General features: G+C 46.0%; 1 protein-coding gene across 1 annotated transcript; it reads right to left on the bottom strand.

Moving 5' to 3' along the window:
- Positions 1-13,074: 13,074 nt before the first annotated feature.
- On the bottom strand, positions 13,075-14,489 carry LOC129381094 (uncharacterized). The gene has a single exon (XM_055063631.1). The coding sequence runs from the start codon at positions 14,433-14,435 to the stop codon at positions 13,188-13,190; it is 1,248 nt and encodes a 415-aa protein (XP_054919606.1). The 5' UTR covers positions 14,436-14,489; the 3' UTR covers positions 13,075-13,187.
- Between the last annotated feature and the right edge of the window lie 1,314 nt (positions 14,490-15,803).

The raw sequence follows: 15,803 nt of genomic DNA, 5'->3' as shown, positions 1-15,803 counted from the left end.
TGGGCCCGATTTTTATTAGTCATATCAGAAGAAGCCAACAAACACTGACACAAAGGACAACATAGGGGAAATTACTGGTGCTTAATCAATGAAATAAAGAAACGATAAATTAATGGAAATTAAAGGGGGTGAAAAAACAACTTGCCGCAGGTGGGACCCGAACCCACAACCTTCGCATTGGGTGTCAGTGTTTGTTGGCTTCTTATGATATTTCTTGCTGCATGTAGCATGCAGGAAATCCACCGAAAGAAACAAACAGTTTCAAGGATACGAAGTCATGCGCAAAAGTCATGCTGAGCTGTGTTTGTTACTTTTTTATAATAGCTTTTTTCTCGGAAGGTTTATATCACGACGACAGAAAGTTTAGGAGGGGTTAAACACTGCCTCTCCTCACAAGGAACAGGCCCGGCGTCCACCTGTTCTAACTCCACGTCGCGATAACTAGCTCACCAAGTTAACTGGTCCAGTACCGGCTTCGATGTGGTGTTCTTTGCCTAAAATTACTGCTCGCAGCTCAAATAACCGGAACTTCTTGCGCGTGACTGGAGGTGTGGGAAAATTAAAACTACCACTTCCCTGACCAGTGAAGTAAACGGACTAGTTACCATTTGAGCATAGCCTGGGGATATGTACAATTTGTGGAAACAGTAAATCCGATTATTTATTATATTTTTATTTATAGGGCGACCGTAATTGAGAGCCACAAAAGGGTTGCTCAGTCTGCGTTTTGCCCCGCTATGAATTACGTCTTTGTGCAGGGATCCATAGATAGTTTATCTATTATGGGATACAAACACTACATGCAAAATCTTATTGAAAGCCATCATGCCGCTGCCCTGGTCGTGCAGCAGTCACCGTCTGTTGCTATCCTTGTTATCTCCGTCGTGACATCACCGTTTTTAATGCCATCGTCGTCGTCATGCCCCCACCAATGTCATGGCTCTGTAAGGGTGCATGTTTCGGGAAACTTTTACGGAATTGCTCGAGTTTTTTACAAAGCTCGCCACTTTAGGGGGAGAGTAACTACTGCCGTAGAAAAGGAGGGCAGAGCTACAGGAATCGCTGAAGCCTACCGCGATTTCTTTCAGCAATGTAACTTGCAGTATTTAGTTATCCTTGTAGTTTTTGCAGCCTCCAAGTGTTCCAAATTTTATGTCGACGATTTGCAGCTTCAAAGAGGAGTGCTTTCTCATTGGACTTCATTGTACTTCTCTGAACAACTTCATTTTTTTAAACGCTGTACTGTCTTCGCATTTGCCATACTTTTGCGCAGACAGATAATATGGCGACCACTTCATTATTATCCGTCGACTTCCTTTTGTCTATGCATCATGGCAAAGCCCGCGAATTTCATGAACCAAATGCACAGCTACATAATATTACTTCAGCGTTCGTACTCTGCTGATTTCTAAGTATTGTAAGTTTTATTGAAATGAAGAGCAACAACTTCATGGCACACCACGCTGTTATATTTTGCTTTCGCCAGCCGAGAGGGGAAGGGGAGCTGTTATCATCTTTGCCAATGCCTCCGCCCCGTTGTCAGACTAAACGCAGCACGCAACAGCCGCGTCACTTGAGGGAGGAGCTTTGCGCCGATCCTAACTCTCTTGCATGCATAATCATACGAACTACAAACAAAATTTGGAGTCGGATATCTCTGAGCGCACACACGCTAGAAGAATTCTTCCAACTGATACTGTGTGGGAACACGACTACCTCTAAATTTTTAATGCAAACATTCCCACTTACTGCAGTCGACAAAAAGTTAAGTATTCCATTTTTTGGAATTGGGCTGCTGACAGTGATAATTATTACCTCACTTTGTGTACCCCTGGTCACATAACCTATTTGCACAGGTGGTCTTCGCATGCCTCCCAGTGCTTAATTTTAAGAAAAAATAAAGCTTAATTTTGAACACCTTCTAGATGCACAAAGTCCATTCTCGATCTTAGGGAGGCCAGGCGCACGCAGAAGGAATTAGGTCGTTGCATGGACAAATTCGGCAGCGAAGGATGGAAATCATTCTGTAACGCGTTGGACCTCCGTAAAGCACTATCTCGGCTTTGGTGAACTCTCCAGGGCCTTCGCTCTTCTCCTCAGCAAAGCCACCCCTTTAAGGCACTGTCTCTCCACCGAGGCTCTCGAGAAGCGGATGTTGGTGAAGGCTTTTGTGAGGCAATTGCAGCTGACAGAGTGCTACTAAAGGACCTCGAATTGTACGTAGTTCCCTTCACGCAAGATTCGGCAATGGACGAACCTTTCTCCATGGCAGAACTAGAGGTTGCTCTAGCCATTGGCAGGCTTTCCTCTTCGCCCGGACCCGACAATATAACGTACGCTGTTCTATGCTACTTTGATGATGAAGAACGAGAGTTGATGCTGCGTCATCTCAACGTTTCATGGAGTGACGGTTTTGTTACCTCTGACTGGAAGCGTAGCCGTTTTGTCCCAAACCTAAAGCAAGGAAATCGTCGCCTTGAAGTAACATCATATCGGCCTATTGCTCTCGCCAATTATGTTGGCAAGTTGATGGAAAGGATGATGCTCACGCGCCTGGAGCGGTTTCTTGAACATTACAATGCCTATCCAGACCTGACGACAGGCCTTCAACGTGATCTTTCGTCGGTCAACAACGTCTTTGGTATTGTGTCTTCGATCCAACAACACAATTTATCCAAACGCCTCTCCGTAGCGCTATCTTTAGATTTGAGGAAAGCTTATGACAACATTTCGCATGCAGCCATGCTTGAGGCGCTCGTGGCTGTGGACATCGCAGGCCACACTTTTCTGTGGATTCGGAGCTACCTGACCCGAAAGGGCTTCTTTATATTCACCGAGGATAGTCAAACTACCGACAACTACACCAAACGACGAATTCCATTAGGTGGAGTTTTATGCTCAGTTTTGTTCCTCCTAGCTCTCGTTGGGCTAGCGGAGTCCCTGCCACAGTCGGTCCGTCTGTCAGTTAACACAGATGGCATTTGTATCTCGGCTTCAGGAGTAACTCGCCCGCAGGTTAGCGCAAGATTACAAAAGGGTGCAACGCTGATGTCTGCTTACCTTCAGAGAGAAGTCCTGGGCATCTCAACAGCAACATACGCATTAGTGGCCTTCATTCGAAAATTGTTGACTGGATACCCGGATGTCTTGTACAAGGGAACTCATAGACTTTTTGGGATAATTCTCGACCGTGACCACTCCTGGAGCCCCCATGTATCCTCTCTAAGGAAGAGACTCCTCCGTCAGTCACTTTTTCAAAGCAATCACTGGAAAAGCATGAGGACCGTCGATGAGTTCCATGCTTCAACTGTGCAAAGCGCTCTTCACGAGTTTCTTGCGTTACCGCACTCCGGTGCTGTTAAGCAGCCGGAGCACAAATCTCAGAGTGCTTGGCAGCATGCAAGCTCATGCGCTTCGAACCTGTCTGGGTCTACCGCGATGCGCTTCAAAAGCTGTAACAATCGCTATCGCCAGGAAACGTCCCATTAGTACGTATATCGCCACAGACACTCTTAGAAATCATCTTCGTCAAGTTTGCCAACTCTTGTTTCAACGTCTTGCTTCTCTCACGGAACGTAGACCAGAGGCAACTTTTTCGAGCATTGTAGCCTTGTACCGATCCTCTCTTCCATCCGATTTCACGCCTGCAACAAAATTAACTTGTCCTTTGTCGTGCGTCTCCAGCAGCCACAAGTGTGGCGTTCCATTCCAGGAGTTGAAAAAGGAGTCCGACTTGCCAACTTGTGCCCTGAATCAAGCCGCTCTATATATACTGCATGATTCATACTTCAATCGAGTTCACATTTATACAGACGGCCCTCCGACAATAACCAGCTCTACTGGTGCTGTAGACAGTCCTCGGCAGGAAGTTCAAGATCCGCCACGTCACAACATTGACAGGGTCCGAACATGCCACCTTCCGTAGCGCAGGGCTTGCTATATGTGACACAACTGTCACCAAATCACTGGGTTATATTCTGTGACTCAAAGGCAGCACTGCAATCATTCTTTTAAGCTCTGCGCCACAACCCACAGGAATACTTGGTACAATATATGCGATTACGCTGTGGTTAAGCGATGGGCAGAGGCCACGACATTGAATTTTGGTGGCTACCTTGGTACTGCAACATTACTGGCAATGAAAGTGCCGACAAAGCTGCCCGTGAGACACATGGTGAATGTGAAAGCACTTCGATACCATTGTCGAGAGCGGATGCTGTGCGGCACCTCAGTGGTCTTGCCTCAGCTGTCTTATCATTATTATAAGGAAATGGAACACACTGGAGTTCACCAACTGGCGTCTATGTGCCATGGACGCACATAGGAGATTACAACTTTTACATGGTTTTAACCGAAGGAAGAAACGTTACTGTGCCACCTGCGAGTAGGAGTTTCACAAACGCCTGCTGATTCCTAATTGGAATGCTGAACAGTTCCAATTGCAGCACATGTGGTGTCGGAGAGAGAGGGAGAGAGAGAGAAACATTATTAAATGCCCTTGCTGGGGTCAAGGGGTGCGGGGACCTGGAGACTAGCCCCACCGGAGATCTATTTCCTCCGGATGCGGCCAGACCTCCTTGAGTTTTGACGTCGTCGTTGGCCAGCCGGACTGCCCACAGTTGGTTCTCCGGGCATGCGCTGAGCACCACAGCCTCCCACTGCTCGGGCGTGGCAATTTTAAATGTAGGATTGGTGCTGTGTTTAATGGTGTGTGACGCTGAGGGACATGCCCACATTATATGGTGTAGGTCGACGCGAGCCGCCTCGCAAGCTTTGCATTGTGGTGTGTAAACATCTGGTTAAATGTAACTGAACAGCGAAAGTGAGGGGAATGTGCGTGTCTGTAATAATCACCATGTTGTCGACTGGTACTTATTGAGTGACTTGTCAGGAGGCGGGTACTTAATTCTTGATTGATTGATGTATGCGGTTTTATGGCGCAAGGGCCAGATAGGGCCAAAGAGCGTCATACGCATGGTGATGGGTTTTTAATGAATTGTATGTGAAATGGAGAAGTGTACTTTGAATGGTGGATGTGGCATGGGTACTTCATTCTTGCCTTACGGTAATGCATGAGGATTGCAAGGTAATACAAAATAATGGATGTTCAGGGTGCGGAGAATATGCCGGCCGGTCTTTGTGAGAGCAGCTGGGCCTCAGTGAACTCATCAATGGCGTTATGTAGGCCCAATTCTGTCAGCTTTTGATTCCCCGTCGATTGAGGGATGGGCAGGGGTTGTTTTCATCTTAACAAAAAGGTGCGCGAAGAAGACGTAGACGAGAAAGAGAGAGAGAGGACAAACACGGGCGCTACTCGCAACTAACAGTTTATTTCCAAGGAAACAGAATAAGTAGAAAACTACGCTTGGTTGCGTGCCTTTTTTATAATGACGTTAATCTTGTGTTTTTCGGCGTTCGAGAGGCACAGGAAGGGTGTGACGTACACAATGCGGCTGATAATAAAGGCTTGTATCAATCATATCAGGTTGTCCTCTTTTATTCCCATGTTTTTGGTGGCAATGCGAGAGAGGAGCTTTCCTATTTGAGTAGCTTGGTTGCTGAGGCGTTGGATAGTATCTGTGTTTTTACGGCTGTGTTGTATACGGAGCCGCAGGTATCGCAGGCTAGGCACGCACGCTATGGGATGTCCTTTGATCTCCAGCGTGATGGCGTGCGTGCTCGCCTTAGTCATTCAGCGGTGGGCAACGGGACCTAGGATGAATAATTCTGATTTAGCCGGCAAACACGAAAGTCTTCGTGCCTCAACGTACCGTATGACCGTGTTGATTGGTCCTTGCAGGGTATCTTTTATTTCTCCGTCACGGCCTCCAGCAGCCCAGAGGGTGATGTTATCCGCGTATAGGCAGTGATGGAGGCGTGGGATGGCCGACAGCTGTGCTGGGAGTCCCAGGAGGGCGATCTTAAAAAGCTTGGGAGAGAGGACCGACCCTTGTGATATGGCCTTGCTTCCCAGCTGCATAACCTCCGACTGGAGCCCCTCTATCGTCAATCTGGCAGTGGGGTTGCAGAGGAAGTCTTTAATGTAGCGATAGATCTTTGCACCCACGTTTAGTTGCGAAAGTGCCTCGAGAATAGCAAAGTACTTGACGTTATCAAACGTTTTTGTAAGGTCTAGGCCGAGTATGGCCCTCGTGTCCAGTTTAGGTCCCTGCCGTGCGTCAACTACTTGACGCTGAAGTTAAAGCATGGCATCCTGTGCAGACCGCCGTGTACGGAAGCCGATCATGGTGTGCGGTAACTTGTCTTCTTTATCAATGTATTCACTAAACCGAGTGAGAAAAACATGCTCCATGAACTTTCCAACGCATGTCGAGAGAGATATGGGGTGGATGTTGTCGAAAAAAGCACATAAAAATGCAGAAAACCGTGGGTCACAAAATAATTATTTCTGAGAATAAAAGCCAGTGATGTCATGTACCGCCAATTTATTAATCTGAACAATATCTCTTTTCTAAATGAACATAAGATAATTCAAAACTAGTTAAACTCTGATCTCAAGAAAGTTCGATGTGAATACTAGAAGTATAGGTTTATTGCTGTTTCTGATCGCCCCAAAAAAAATTTGCAACACAGTGCGATTGATTATTGGTCAACAACAGAACAGTATCCCTGGTACACTAATTACTGATGGTGTTGAATACAGTAATGAGACTTTATCGGATAAATACAATACCCACTTTTTATCCTCAGGCGCATATTCATCGTCGAGCACTCAACTAGATGCACCGAAATATATATCCGTTCATTTCGAATTCCATATTTGGGTCTCCTTGCAGTGAATTAGAGACCAACTCTTTTCTTAAGAAACTGAATATAAATACTGCTGCCAGTAATGAAGGCATTAAAGCTACTCCAATTATTTTCGTTGCTCACTTTTATCAGCGCCTTTGCAAATTATCTGTAACAGAGCATTATCAAGAGGCATTTTTCCAGTTAATATGAAAACCGCTAGCGTTGCGGTGTTGTATAAAGGTGGACCCGCCGTGGTTGCTCAGTGGCTATGGTGTTGGGCTGCTGAGCACGAGATCGCGGGATCGCATCCCGGCCGCGGCGGCCGCATTTTCATGGGGGCGAAATGCGAAAACACCCGTGTACTTAGATTTAGGTGCACGGTAAAGAACCCCAGGTGGTCGAAATTTCAGGAGTCTTGCACTACGGCGTGCCTCATAATCAGGAAGTGGTATTGGCACGTAAAACTCCATAATTTATTTTTGTATAGAGGGGGTCCTATCAATGATCTTAGCAATTATCGACTGATTTCGGTGGTACTCTTATTCTCATAGGCTTTAGAGCACATAATAAAAACAAGACTAACCAAGTTTCTTGATGAACATGGATTGCTTGTCAAGGAACAATTCGGCTTTCTCGAAAAAAAAAAATCCACAAGAACAGCTTTACTTAGTATCAAAGAAAAAATAGCTAAGATTATTGATAGCAAGGAGTTCACTCTAGGAATTTTTTTTAACTTCCGAAAAGCATTCGACTCTGTTAAGCATGATATACTGTTTGAAAAATTACCACATTATGGCATTCGAGGGGTAGGTCTACAATTAATACGCTGTTACTTAACAGACAGGCTGCAGTATACGTCTCTTCACGGTATAAATCTCAGCTACAGCCATTGAAATTCGGTGTACCACAAGGTTCTATACTCGGTCCACTATTTTTTATTATCCACATAAATGATATTGTGCCCGTACCACAAACGTCTTCTATAGTTTTGTATGCGGACGATACCAGCTTGTTTTTCTCTGGCATCCGTTTAAGGGATTTAGAAAAGGCGGCGAAAGAGTGGTTGATCTCGCTTTCATACTGGCTTGACCGTAACCAGCAACAATTAAGCGTTAGTAAAACGAAATATATTTTATTCAAAGGCAGAAATAACCGCGAAGATTACGCCATTTCTGTTCGATTTAAAATAATGACATCGAGCGTGTCCCGTTTTTAATTCTTGGATGTACTTTTTCATGAAAACCTCAGTTGGACACCGCAAATCAACAAAGTAGATGCCAGTATGTCTAGAATAATTTCTCTCTTATATAAACTTAGGTCTCTGGTGCCAAACTGGCTAAGGCTCCAGTTATACTACTCATTAGTTCATTATAATCTCCATTACTTTCTTTTACTCTGTTGTACGGCTTCAAGAACGAACCTTGAAAGGTTAACAATTGTACAAAAGAGAGCTTTTAGCTGCACAGAAAATCTGGGACCAACTAAACACCCTGTCCCATTTTTTAACGAGCTTAAATTACTTACTGTTAATCAACTTTATAACCTTAAGCTCACCTTGTATATTCGCAAGGATATTGGAAATGAGGTGAGTAGGTAAATATGACAGAGTGCTACCCTACTAATGTTCCCTATGATCTCCGACACGAGAGATTTAGAATACCGCTATTCAGAACCATTTGCGGAGATGAAAAATTGCACTACTTAATACCTAACCTTCTCTGCAACAATAGTTATATCCACGAACTTATTGAAAAATGAAGTTCTATACACAGTTTAAAAAAAAATGTTACAATGTACTTATTCTCTGGTACTGCGTCCTAAATAAGTTACTGCGTTAAGAAAATTCCATAACCTTTGTACTCTGCTACATTCTCTAAAAGTTATACATTAATAGGAATTGTTAGGTTGCAGTGTATAGCGCTTGCATAATCTTGTACTTTTTAATATGTTGCCAGTGATGTACGCGTTTATTCTTGTTATGGGTTATTGCTGTTGCATTATTGTGATTCTGTTACATAATTTAAGATGCCTGTTCGCGATGTTACTTCTGCTTTTCAGACAATTCTTTTGGCATGTTCTAATGTATAAATCCATTGTTCCTTTTTCTTTTTTTTTCTTTTTATTCTCACTGATTCTCAGGAAATGTATGGGTGGAGGGACCTTAGTCGGGCAGAGTTCATCTGCCTTTAGTCCTTTGAATTCAGGCGATGTATGTCTGAATAAACTGAAACTGAAACTGAAATGTAAAGGTTTGTTCGGTTTGGGGATGAGGACTATCTTGGCGTGTTTCCACGGCGCAGGCAAGGAGCCGGCTATGAAGAAACGACCAAGCATCTGCTGTTTGACTGCACCCCATACGCAGATCATAGAAGTCCGCTTCGGACAGCTTTGGGGCACTTAGACGACAGGCCTTTCACTGAGCAAAAGATTTGGGTCCATGGTCTCGCGCGTCTCCTATGAACAAGGCCACAAAGGCGCTTTTGCGGTCTTTGAAATGCACCCACCTGTATGACCGCCTGTGACTGGCTCAGCGAAGAACGCTTGTGTGTGTAATAATGCAAACTCCGAACTTCTTTCTACCTTCTCCGCTTTCAGTTCCCTCTCCCCAGTGGAGGGTAGCCTGCCGGGCTCAGTCGGGTTAACCTCCCTGCCTTTCCCTTATGACTTCTCTGTCTCTCTACGGAAAATAAATGCAATCTCTGAAAAAAAAAATACGTTAAGGTCAAAATTTGCGCAGCTTGTAAAATCGGCTGACAGTAAAGCAGGAGACCAGCAGCATACCGAGGTGTGCAAGCAATTTGATGGCTGGACCCAGAACGTACGCTGGGAACAAAACTTATGACCACATTTTATGGGCACTGCAAAAGAACTACAAGCAGGCAACAGCGGTTTGCGCTGAAATCTATTCTCGCTTTTTTTGGTGCGCCTTCAACTGTCTACCCCACTTTTCCCGCACCCTTCGCTTCACTGGCTCACCAATGGTCGCGACACCAGCTTAACACTGGTCACTGCAGACATACACCGCAAGTACTTTTTTTTTGTTCAGTGATTGCCAAGGCATACATGGCGGCTCTTCGACGAGAACCTTTATGACATGGGCTGCGTCTCTCCATAACTAAAAACAAACAAAAAGCGCCCTGCAGCAGCACTCGGCTGCTCGCATAAACATATAGCGGGCAGGCGTGCGCTCGCTGCTACGGCAGAATGACCGCCGCCATGCTCTCCCGTATATACTGAGCCCGGAATGAAAACTGTGTTTGCCCAGGGCGTCGTTCTTTCGGCCGCCGTGCCGACGACTGTTTGTCGCCACGAGAGACCGCGAAGGGCGTAGAAGAGCGGGGCTTGCAACGGCAGAGAAAAAGGGAAAAGAGAAGCAGACATGGCGATAGAAAAAGGTGAGGAGTGGTGCCAGGAATCGGTCGAAAAGGGCTACAGCAGCTAGCACCTTCCGATCATCGCAGCGAGCAATGGGCGCCATGTATCAATTAGTAGGCCGGAAGTGACTCGGTTTGGTCAGCGTACCAGAAACTGCCAATGTCGGCGAGGCCAAACCTAGATGTGCGAAAGAAAGGAAGTGCGTCGTTAAATACAAGGGTCGAGACAGAAAAGGCTGTAACTGGTTAAATGTGAAAGACAAGGTTGGACAGCAGGAGGGAAATTTATTTTAAAGTCAAAATAAAAGAAATCTGGTATATTTTCTACTGCTTCTAATGATTCCACCAGGAATCCTTAGAAGTTATACAATTTTTAGGAAATCATTGAGAAAGTGGCTTCGCTGCAAACGAAATGCTATGAGATGGAGCATGACGATGTCGACGCTACTTGATCTACCCGTATGCAAGACTTGGACACCACATCACATGTTATAAGCTAATGTAACAGTTATGTACCAGCTCCATAGCGAAAATAAATTTATAAAGACGGAAATAGCTTGAGATTTAAAATAAAATCGTGAAAGGGGCGTGCATTTGCTTCTGTACAAACGAGAAAGATTGGAGATTTTTTTGAAGGGTAGGTCGTGGTAATTCATACGCCGGAGGGCGAGAAAATGGGTGCGGCGAGGGATCTACTTGAAGGGGCAAGAAATATTGCATGTTATCATTTTGACAAGGTGATCATCCTGCATGCACCTAAGTACAAGGTGAGGATTTCCAAGCCATGAAATTTCCGGTTCGAGTTGTTCAGCTACAGCAAGGGCACTTGATAATGTTTATCAGAGTTAATGCTACTTGATGAAAACTTACAGCAGTTCGCGGTTCCCAAGTAGGAAAATCTTATGATAAGCAAGATGTAAATTCACGTGTAGCTTAGAGTACTAGAAACAATGTCACAATAACTAAATGTTGCGCTGTCTGTGCCACCTCACACTCATGGTAGGAAATGCAAATTTAGCTCATTGATTCCATTACACCCACAGTGGAATCAGAAGAGAATTACACGGCGTGTGGGGCGCGTGGCATGAAACATAGTGAGAGGCTTCAAACGAATATCAGGGTACTTTAAACTTCTTCGACGCTAATAATGATGTAAGATGAACAACCACGTTGCATGAAAAGCGTATCCCTGGAAATTTAAATGTGGCACAGGGTAGTTACGAAATACTCACAAGACGCTATCGAGTATAAAATGAAAATAAATCCTGGAGGCACGGCGCAATATAATATTAAAAAATAAGACCAAGCTGTTTCCTGCAAACATGAGATTACTGGTAAGAAACCACCGCTTTGCATGCTTTTCACCGCAACAAAAATTAAAGAAAAAAGAAATGACTACGTGCGGGAACGAGGCCACTTCAACCAAATATGTAAGACAAGCGGCAAATAATTATTCTGTTATGCTAATCGCGCGAAGTTCTGCTGTATATTCATTCACTATTGCTGGTGCCTTTATAGTCTTTCCAGTCTTTCTCACAAGTATTTTGTATCGCCTTAAGGCAATTAATGACTATGTTGAATATAATTCTAACACTGTGAACATCTCGTTGACAAAATCATATAGAAGACAAAGAGGAAAAAAGACGAGGTTGAATAGTAAGACTGCGATTATTTCAATATTGAATTCTATAGCTTATTTAGTACGACGAAATCATTATTCTTTATTAAGAGAATAAACGATGAGAAGGTATGTCTCTTCAGGGCTGGCTATCCCAAATTTCGATACACTACTTAGAAAAAACAGCAGAAGCCAAGAAGTAGATAACATAAAAACTTTATAAACACCACTGCCCACATTGTAACATAAGTCACAAGCACGTGGCAAGCAGTGTCATCACGGGCACCACAGCTGAAACATACCCTAGTTGGTTGGTGTAGCCACTACATCACAACGGAAAAATCTGACATCGGGACTTGCACTTAAACTTTGGTGGAATGCCTAACACTGAACTGGCCCTCCAATACCGACGTCCAAAATAGTCATAGCTATGAAACTGATGATGCGCCGTTGAGGCTTCCATTATCTCTTCCTCATATGACCCGATCCTCGGTCAGCCTCCTCAACAGTGGGATTTTGCCATCACTTCACAACAACAACAACAACAACAACCAAACATGCTAAACGCAAGTGAATAAGCGTTTACAGCACGTAGGACGATCGTCGTTGCACTGGGGCTGTATAGGTAATTTCCCGGTCTTGTGGTGTGAACATCCCTTTATGCCGTGTTGTTTTCTCCTGTTTGGTTGTAATAGGACTGATTGTTTTGACATTTGTGTCAAATAAAGGGGGGAGGGGGGAGGCAGGAACACCTGCATTATAGAAAAAAAGGCCGCAAGCGGCACTCAGTATTACACCAATGTTGGCATAGCGCTGGTTCGTGTAAGAGAAAGATGCGATTTGATGGCGTTGGTTACATCTTCAATACTTATCTTTTATTGGCGGATATTAATCAACTCGATTTCTCGTCGCTTAATCACTACTAACTCATCAGACGGTCTGCTCTAGCTCTACTACATCTGGTGTGGACTTGAAAGACAGCGCCGTTATCGAGCAAGATAAGCCGTATGGACAAGAGAACCTTGAGTTCAACAGCGCTTAGAATGTGTTGAGACCCGCCGTGGTTGTTGAGTGGCTATGGTGTTGGGCTGCTGAGCACGAGGTCGCGGGATCGAATCCCGGCCACGGTGGCCGCACTTAGATGGGGACGAAATGCGAAAACACCCGTGTACTTAGATTTAGGTGCACGTTCAAGAACCCCAAGTGGTCAAAATTTCCGGAGTTCTCCACTACGGCGTGCCGCATAATGACAAAGTGGTTTTGGTACGTAAAACCCCATAAAATGAATGAATGTGTTGACAGCAAGTGTACTTCAACTTGGAGCAAAACTGATATGGAATGATAATGTATTCTCACGTAAGCAGAGAACGACACCATAGGCGAGGCAAACTGTTGGTTCTTTTTTGTGCATAACGTTCTCTAGAGTGCTACCATATGCTTGGTCAGGGAAGAATGAGGCGGCCTCGGATGTCAAATCCGGCTCGCTGGCTGCCGTTCCGGACTGTGAACGCATCGGCGCTGGCACTGAGCCTCTTCTGACCCACCTTCACGAAAAAGAACTTTCGGGGATCGCAGCTCATGGCGGTCTTCACGATCGGCGTGTTCACTGATATCGTGCCAGCCGAGGGCGACGTCCAGATGACACGTCTTCCTGAGTCTCGGGACACTTGAACATCTCCCCACGGGGTCTGCTTGATTCTCACACCGTTCACGAGCCAGATTTCGTCGCCGGTTCTCGTGGTCCTCTGCTTTGCCTCCCTTACAATGCGGAAGCATTCGTCAAAACATTCCACTCCCTGCGGCACCTCGTAGGCAAACACGTTCAGGGGGACGTCGTAGGAAAGGATCTGGAAGCGCTCTGTTGTGGACTTTGTTCCCGAAGCGTCAACCAGATACACGAGTCCGTGATTGAACGCCGTGAAGGTCACTCCGCGGATCGAGATCTGGGCCAAGCGTGTTCCTGTTGCCATGTGCACATTTCCACCCTGCTGTAGCACGCGGCCGCACGGGTGGCAGACACAGCTGCACTCTCCACCGCTGTTGATAGCCGCTGTGCAGTGTTTTGGGAAATTGACAACGCGCACGGCGCCATGCACAGAGATGTCGACTCGAACACAGTGCCTAAGCATTATGGACACTGTACCGTAGCTCGTCACCACAGGGCCATAGTACTCGGGCTCCCAGAGATCTTCCGGCTGAACGGCCACCGGGTTTTGCTGTACGTCACCGTGACCTTCCTCAGCGCCCATCTGGTGCAGCGGTGCGTTGTTATGGGCTCCTTCATGTGGTTCACCAGTACCACGCTGCAGTTGCTCCGCTCGATCTTGGTCCGCGTGCAGGCCCCACAGCATCGACGCCTCCAAGAGCCGAGCGTACTCTTGCCCTGGGACTAGGCCCTGATTCTCGACAAAAGGGACATACGGCTCGAATTGAAGCAGCACCGGAGGGTATACGGCTGCATACGGCGGTGGCAAGTACAAGAAGGATGATGCCACGACTGGCCCCATCACTGACCCTGGCACGAGGCCCACGGGAACATCGTTGTGGATCCCTCCATCGCCGGCCTCATTTTCGTGGCCGTTAACTGGTTGAGCGCGGTGCTCGGCGCGTTGATTCTGCCTCGGCTGTTGGCGCTGTTGGCGACGACGGCCCTGGCCAGTGGTGGTGCCCTGGCGCTGGCGCGTGGCCATCGCGGTAGCGCTCCGCACTGCAAGGCGCGGGAAGGCCGAGCTGGCCACGGGGACGTCCGAACTGTGGGCACGGGAGCGCGCTACCATTCGCCGAAGCGGGGCGCTATTTCGCTGGAAAACACGGAGGACGATGGAAAAAGAAGACAGTGAAAACAAAGGAACGAGAGAAATGCCTGCTCAAATTTTTGTTGACTGCTTAGAATTTTAATTTTTATGTACGAATACCTTTTCTCGATTCAGTACGATAAGAGTGAAGCATAATTGATCCCGTTTGCGCGGCATCTGTGGCACATACCACCATCATTTTCCTTTGCTCTGAAAAAAGAGTAATATTTATCTTCATTTCCCAAATATGCTTTTGGACCATACAGGCCTCTGGTGAACTTGAGGCCCCTGTGCTTTTATGGCAGGCCTGTATTAACTGCTACACGACTACGTATCGCGTGCCATCGCCCTAACCTGAGACTTTCTACGACATATACGACTTCTGAGGAAAAGAGGTTGGACACTTCTGATGACGCTTCGCCACTCGTCACTTAAGCAACAACTTCTCTCATTATCCCTTATTGATGCTCTCCTCCGGGTAAAAGCAACCTGCACTTCTTTGCTCATCTATTTCAGAATACTGCTATATAGAAAACGTTGATTTAATGCTGCTTTCAGCTTTCCTTGAAGAGTCATCTCCCCGGCTACCCTGTCTCAAGCGGCTGCGTGTGTTGTTGACACGGCAATCAGTCAACGCTCACCGAGGTTGGCTCTCCACTGCTTATTTTCTCATCTGTCTTGTCACCAGCGCCGAGTGCGATGGCCGGTAGCACACGTGATGAAAAAGGCCGCTTGAGCAGCAGCAACGACGGGTCAAAGGAGTGTCGCAGAAGTGTTCCCTGCCCAGCACGCTGCGTCTAGATTGCAGTTGTAGAGATGAAGCCACGATGTGTAATGGGCCACCTTTTACGCGGTTGGGGCCGAATTGACCGAATGAACCCTGAAAACCTTGTTGCAAGCTCGTCACCCGGTGATGAAAGATGAAGGCGGTTAATAGCCATTGAACTAAACAGATCGAGAAGTCTAAAAGAACAAAGAATAAAAAGCGGCAATAAGTAAAGATCTTCCTCAAAGCGATTCGGAACTCCCTTCCTGATTCCTTTGATCAGTAACTGATCACTCACTGATAACTCACTGACCATTTGATCAGTCCCGATCTGGAACTTTCGGGGAGGATAAAAAAATGGGCAGTGAAAAATCTAAACCATGCAGATGAAACAGAAAAAGTAAAACTGCTAAGAAATATACGTTATCGCACTAGCCACATGAACAAACGACCTACGTCTTGAAAGCCGACGCCCGTACTTGTCTGAAGAAGCTAGA

The sequence above is a fragment of the Dermacentor andersoni genome, chromosome 1, assembly GCF_023375885.2.
Source record: "Dermacentor andersoni chromosome 1, qqDerAnde1_hic_scaffold, whole genome shotgun sequence".
Lineage (NCBI taxonomy): Eukaryota > Metazoa > Arthropoda > Arachnida > Ixodida > Ixodidae > Dermacentor > Dermacentor andersoni.
The sequence above is the reverse complement of the archived record's forward strand: the minus strand, read 5'-3'. Positions and strand labels throughout refer to the sequence as shown.

Excerpts from the sequence above, each read along its gene's own strand:
- LOC129381094 (XM_055063631.1), bottom strand. The coding sequence starts at position 14,435 with ATGGCCACGCGCCAGCGCCAGGGCACCACCACTGGCCAGGGCCGTCGT.